The 6824-nt window shown below is 42.6% G+C and overlaps 1 protein-coding gene across 3 annotated transcripts in view; it reads right to left on the bottom strand.

Moving 5' to 3' along the window:
• The window catches only part of IGF2BP3 (insulin like growth factor 2 mRNA binding protein 3), a 156162-nt gene that overhangs the window by 6024 nt on the left and 143314 nt on the right, over window positions 1-6824 (bottom strand). For all 3 annotated transcript variants that reach the window (XM_003788501.2, XM_012804338.2, XM_023512476.1), the window contains one exon: window positions 2838-2954. In XM_003788501.2, the coding sequence (XP_003788549.1) occupies window positions 2838-2954 (117 nt within the window). The remainder of the gene's footprint in view (window positions 1-2837; window positions 2955-6824) is intronic.

Raw genomic sequence — 6824 nt, forward strand, 5'->3', positions numbered from 1 at the left:
AAAATCTTTCTGAAAACCAGGAAGAATTAGAACTGAGCCTTTAATTTTTTTCTTTTTGCCTTTTGTTGAGACAGTCTTACTTTGTTACCATGGGTAAAGTGCCCTCATGTCACCTAACTCACAGCAACTTAAGACTCTTGGGCTCAAGTGATCCTCTTGCCTCATCCTGCCCAGTAGCTGGGACTACAGGTGCCTGCCACAGCAGCCGGCTATTTATAGACACAGTGTCTTGCTCTTGTTCAGGCTGGTCTCAAACTTCTGGGCTCAAGCAATCAGCCCATCTCGGCCTCCCAGAGTGCTAGGCTTACAGGAGTGAGCCACCACAACCAGCCTAATATCCATTCATGAAATGGTCATTGCAATTCGCCCAAAACAAATCTGTGTAACAGATTCTTTTGTGTGCATAAGTATGTGTCGAAGATTTATTTATTTATTGACACAGTCTCAAGCTGTCACACTGGGTACAGTGCCATGGCGTCACAGCTCACAGCAACCTCAAACTCTTGGGCTTAAGCGATTCTCTTGCCTCAGCCTCCCAAGTAGCTGGGACTACAGGTGCCTACCACAATGCCCGGCTATTTTTTTTTCTTTTTTTGGTTGTCATTGTTTGGCAGGCCTGGGCTGGATTCGAACTCGCCAGGTCCAGTGTATGTGGCTGGCACACTAGCAGTTGGGCTATAGGCACTGAGCCTGAAGATTTATTTTTAATTCATTAATGAGGAACCATCAGGACAAAACCTGGTTCACCATGTCTTTTCCTTTACTCATTTATTTATTTTGGCTGGATTTTGTGTTCATATATTTTGTTACCTTTGCTGCAAGAGGGTGTATGAAGGGTATTTCTGTGTGTTTCAATTTTTAATTAGATTATATACAGTACAATGTATTCTTGATGTCCAACTCTATGAATTGACATGGTTATGTAAAAACCCCAACCCAAATACAGTTCTACAAATTTCCTCATCCTGCCTCACATTCAACCCCTTCCCACCTCCAACTCCTAGCAACCACTGATTTGTTCTTTTTCTTTTTTTTGAGATAGAGTCCCATTATGTCACCCTTGGTAGAATGCTATGGCATCACTGCTCACAGCAACCTCAAACTCTTGGGCATAAGTGATTCTCTTGCCTCAGCCTTCCAAATAGCTGGGACTACAGGCACCCGCCACAACGCCTGGCTTTTTGTTATTGTTGTCTAGCAGGCCCGGGGTGGGTTCGAACCTGCCAGCTCTGGTGTTAGGTGGCCAGTGCCCCAACCACTGAGCTACAGGTGCCAAGTCCACTGATTGGTTCTTAATCCCTATATAGCTTCCTTTTGAAGAATTATCATATAAATGGGATCATGCAGTGTGTGGCCTCTGACTTCCTTCTCCTAGAATAATACATGAGAGGCTTGGCGCCTGTAGCTCAGTGGCTAGGGCACCAGCCACCTACAACGGAGCTGGAGGGTTCGAATCCAGCCTGGGCCTGCCAAACTGCCAAACAATAACGACAACTACAACCAAAAAATAGTTGGGTGTTGTGGTGGGCACCTGTAGTCCCAGCTGCTACTTGTGAGGCTGAGGCAAGAGAATCACTCAAGCCCAAGAGTTCCAGGTTACTGTGAGCTATGACACTCTACTCAGGACAACATAGTGAGACTCTGTCTCAAACAAAACAAAAACAAAACAAAACAAAACAAAACATACATGAGAGGCAGTGCCTATAGCTCAGTGGTTAGGGCACTGGTCACACACACCCAGGCAGGCGGGTTCAAATGTGGCCCAGACCAGCTAAGCAACAATGACAATGGCAACAAAAAAACAGCCAAGTGTTGTGGTGGGCACCTATAATCCCAGCTACTTGGGAGGCTGAGACAAGAGAATCACTCAAGCCCAAGAGTTGGAGGTTGCTGTGAGCTGTGACACCCCAGCACTCTACCAAGCGCAACATAGTGAGACTCTGTCTCAAAAAACAAAAAAACATGAGATTTCAGTAGTTGGTTCCTTTTTATTGTTGAATATTTATTGTAAAGATGAACCACACTTTAATTTATTCACTTCTTATTTGGGGACAGTTGTCAGTAAAGTTGCCATAACACGTGAGTGCAGGGTTTTTGTGTTAATCTGACTTTTCATTTTCTTGGATAAATATCCAAGAGTTGGCTTTATGGGATGTAGGGTAAGTATACTATGTTCCTTTACATAAATCTTCCTGAAGAAAAGTCTATAAAACAAGGAAAATAAAATCCTTGAAAGACTAATGTTTTCCCGAGGAAAGACTAAAGTTTTGGCAGCTTTTTCTTCTCCAAAAATAAAACCCCAAAATAAAAAAAAAGACCCAAATGTTTAACATTATATTGGGTCAGCACACCAAAATACAGCATCTTTCAGAACACATAATTATCTATGATGGCAGACTCCATTAGTTGTCCTCTGAAATTTGTTACCCTACCTTCTGTAGTAATAGAATGTTCAGCTGACCACACATAGAGTATATGTCTCTGCTGCTCTTTTAGCTTCACCTGGCCAAGTTCTGAGCAATGGAATATAGATGGAATTATCCCTGTGCAAGTAACTGGAAATTTCCCTAGAAAAGGGTTCTTTGTTGTGTCCTCCTCTCCTACTGGCTAGACAACAACCTGACTGTTGGAGCACTTGGTGGGCAGAGCTGCTAGCCAGCCTTGGATTGCTTACCTGGATTGCTTTTCCTGGAGAGATAACGTACCTGGTTTAATCTACTATTTGGGGTTTTCTGTCATATTTTTATGTATGTCATTTGATTCAAATTACAAAGTGGCAAGAAGATCCTATAGTTTACCAAAAGAACCAAGAGAGCCACAATTGGCAGGAACAGTACCTTAATCGAAGCTCCTGCAAAGCGAGAAAGCTGTTTGATGTGTTGGCCCTGTTTGCCGATAATGGCACCAACTGATAGGGCTGGGATAAACAGATGAACAGTCTCTGTTTCTGATTGCTGTTAGAAAAGAAAAAGCCAGAACATGTATGCTTATTTCCGATCAGGACTTCCCCACCTTCCCTTTCCCCTTGTCATAATCTTTATAAATCATGCTTTTGTTATTGTTGACTCTGGGATGGTCACATTCTCATTACAGTTAAAAATACTAGGAAAGTTTAAGGAAAAAACTACATTAAGTTGACAAGAATATCTTGTATTGGCTCAACGCCTATGGCTCAAGCAGCTACCACACCAGCCACATACACCTGAGCTGGTGGGTTTGAATCCAGCCAGGCCCCGCCAAATGACAAGGATGGCTGTAACCAAAAAATAGCTGAGCGTTGTGGCCGGCACCTAAGTCCCAGCTACTTGGGAGGCGGAGGCAGGAGAATCACTTGAGCCCAAGGAGTTGGAGGTTGCTGTGAGCTGTGATGCCACAGCACTCTACTCAGGGGGACAGCTTGAGGCTCTGTCTCAAAAAATAAAAAGAATATCTTGTATTAATCATCCTGGAAATGTTGGTATTTAAAATTTCACTTTTTGGCTTGGCGCCTGTGGCTCAAGAAGCTAAGGCGCCAGCCACATACACCTAAGGTGGCGGGTTCGAATCCAGCCCGGGCCCGCCAAACAATAATGACCGCTGCAACCAAAAAATAGCCAGGCATTGTGGCAGGTGCCTGTGGTCCCAGCTACTTGGGAGGCTGAGGCAGGAGAATCGCTTGAGCCTAGGAGTTGGAGGTTGCTGTGAGCTGTGATGCTACAGCACTCTACCCAGGGGGACAGCTTGAGGCTCTGTCTCAAAAAAATACAATAAAAAAATAAAATTTCACTTTTCTCCACAGTTTTCATGAACTAAAATGTCAATGTGTTATAGACTTTTTAAAAGACATACAGAGCCAGGTGCGGTGGCTCATGCCTGTAATCCCAGCACTGGAGGCTGAGGTGGGAGAATTGCTTCAGCTCAGGAATTTGAGACTTGTTTGAGCAAGAGTGAGATTCCGACTCTCTAAAAAAAATGAAAAACCTAGTAATCCCAGTGGCTTCTGGAGGCTGAGCCAGCAGGATCCCTACAGCCCAAGTCTGGCTGCAGTGAGCTATGACACCACTGCACTCTGCTCAGGGAATAGGCTGTCTCAACAACAACAACAAAGAAAAAGAAAAAAAGAGAGAGAGAAATGGAGAAAGGGAGAAAAGAGAGTAAGAAATTATACAAGTTTAAACGTATTAGAATAAAGGGATGAAATTACATTGAAAATTAAGATCTTCCTATCACTATATACAAGGTAGATTACTGATGAAATTCTGGGCTACACATTAACAAATACTATAGCATTCAAGGACATTAGCTCCATACTTTAACTATGTAGTTTTCAATTCTTAAAAACATAGTGAACAGTTCTCCAAGAGAAACACTTCTGACCCTGATTATATATTGATTTCTCATGACTAAATCATGAGAAATCTATCATTCAATACTTATCACACCCAAGCATAGGATAAGATTAGAAGAAAACTAACTCAGTGTAGTGGCAAAATGCCGTAAAGTACTTTCTCATAGAACTCTTTGTTCTTTCCATCTCTGCATTCCCATTGCCCTTTTTTTTGAGAAACAGAGTCTCACTCTGTTGCTCTGGCTGGAGTGCTGTGGCATCATCAAAGTTCATAACCTCAAATTCCGGGCTTGAGCAATCTTCTTGCTTCAGTCTCCAAAATAGCTGGGACTACAGGCGTGTGCCACTATGCCCAGCTAGTTTTTTTATTTTCAGTAGAGATGAGGTCTTGCTCTTGCTCAGACTGGTCTCAAAATCCTGAGCTCAAGGGATCCTCAGACTTAGCCTCCCAGAGTGCTAGGATTATAGGTGTGAGCCACCATACTGGGCTGTTCCCATTACATTTTATACATAAACAACCTGGAAAACTTTGAAGAGCTAATTCTTCACAAGGCATTCAGAGATGGATTTTATCTGTGTACCTCATTCCTTCACTTCTTCCCGACTCAACCCAGTTGTGCCCCTCCTGAGTCTCTTTTCAGTCATTCTCGAAGGGTTAACAGACTTTTACTTAAGAGCTCACAGTTACTGGCTTCCTAAAATGGCTAACTCAAGGATCAGTAATATTACCAGTAAATAAAGTTCAGAACTTAAGAGTTCTAAGTGTAAAAGCAGCTGATGTAGCTGATATTTTACCTTCTAACAATATTTATGTTATGTAGCTGATATTTTATGTAGCTGATATTTTACCTTCTAACAATAATTAGAAAAATACTTCCTGGGATAAGTTAATTCCAAGAAATATTTTAAGATGAGCTGCAACTGAATAAAAAATAAGTATGCATTTCCTTAAAAAAAAAAAAAACCATTATGGGGCGCCAGCCCCATATACCAGAGGTGGCAGGTTCAAACCTGGCCCAGGCCAAAAAATGCAAAACAAACAAACCAACAAAACCCATTATGTACATCCATAAGCTAATATTTCTCAAGATTAGATATTTTGTCTTGAATTTACAAATAAACTGCTTGGTAATAAACACCTAACAGAGTTCTCTCTCTTGACCCTTCTTTTTTTTCCCTTCCCATCCCCTCTTTTGAACCTTATATTCCTACTGTATACAATGTATTCAGTTTTCAAGTACTCAAGTTAGATCATCCCTACCATAATCAGTACAGTCATAAAAACAGCTGTCTAATTTCTAATTTTTTTGTTTTTAAGACAGAGTCTCAAGTGGTCACCCTGGGTACAGTGCCATGGCATCATAGCTCATAACAACCTCCAACTTTTGGGGCTCAAGAGGTCACTTTGCCTCAGTTTTTCTATTTTAGTAGAGACATGGTCTTGCTTTTTGCTCAGGCTGCTCTTGAACTTGTGAGCTCAAGCAATCCACCTGCCTTGGCCTTCCAGAGTGCTAGGATTATAGGCATGAGCCACTGTGCCCAGCCCCTAATTTATGATTTAACCTAAAACTTCTCAAATTCTTAAAAAAAAGTCTTGGGGGAGGGGGAAGCATGCTAACAAATTTTCTTTCAACAGTCTCCGGTGCTGGCTCCCACCTATAATCTTAGCACTCTGGGAGGTTGAGGCTCACTTTAGCTTAGGAGTTTGAGACCTGCCTCAGTAAAAGTGAGAGACCCTATCTCTGCCAAAAACAGAAAAACTAGCCGGGCATTGTGCTAGATGCCTATAATCCTAGCTCCTCAGGAGGCTGAGGCAAGAGGATCACTTTAACCCAGGAAATTTGAGGTTTCTGTAAGTCAGGCTGATGCCACAGACCTCTAGCCTGGGCAAGACAGTGAGACTGTCTTTTAAAAACCAAAAAAATCCAAAAAAAGGTCCTTGGGAAATCTTTAGAATTTGATCATTTTAAGCAGTTTTTGAAAATCTTGGTCAAAAAACCCCACAGAGCTCTGACATCTTCACTAGGTCTAGAAACAAATTTTGTGCCATTTCATGTTGGCGTGCCAAATGACATCACCACTGTTACAGCACAAACATCATCAGTGGCATTACTGGTTCCTTCTTCCTACAGGCCCAGGGCAGAGGCAGAGAACAGAGCCTTGGACACCACAAATCTGCGGAGTGTTAATAACCAGCAGCAGGCCCCACGTGTAGATGAGTTGGCCATTCCACAGGTCAGTTTAGTCAGACTACTTGGTAGAAATTTGATTCTGAGGGTCTTCTCTTCCTTTTCTCTAGACTCCCACCCATGACACTCAAAGTTGGTGGGCCATGTCCTCACTACTATTCAATAGATTTAAATTTTTTTTTTGAGACAGAGCCTCAAGCTGTCCCCCTGGGTGGAGTGCCATGGCTTAGCTCACAGCAACCTCCAACTCCTGGGCTCAAGCGAGTCTCCTGCCTCTGCCTCCCAAGTTACTGGGGCCACAGGTGCCC

Source organism: Otolemur garnettii, unplaced genomic scaffold, assembly GCF_000181295.1.
Source record: "Otolemur garnettii isolate 467f Iridium unplaced genomic scaffold, OtoGar3 scaffold00028, whole genome shotgun sequence".
NCBI lineage: Eukaryota > Metazoa > Chordata > Mammalia > Primates > Galagidae > Otolemur > Otolemur garnettii.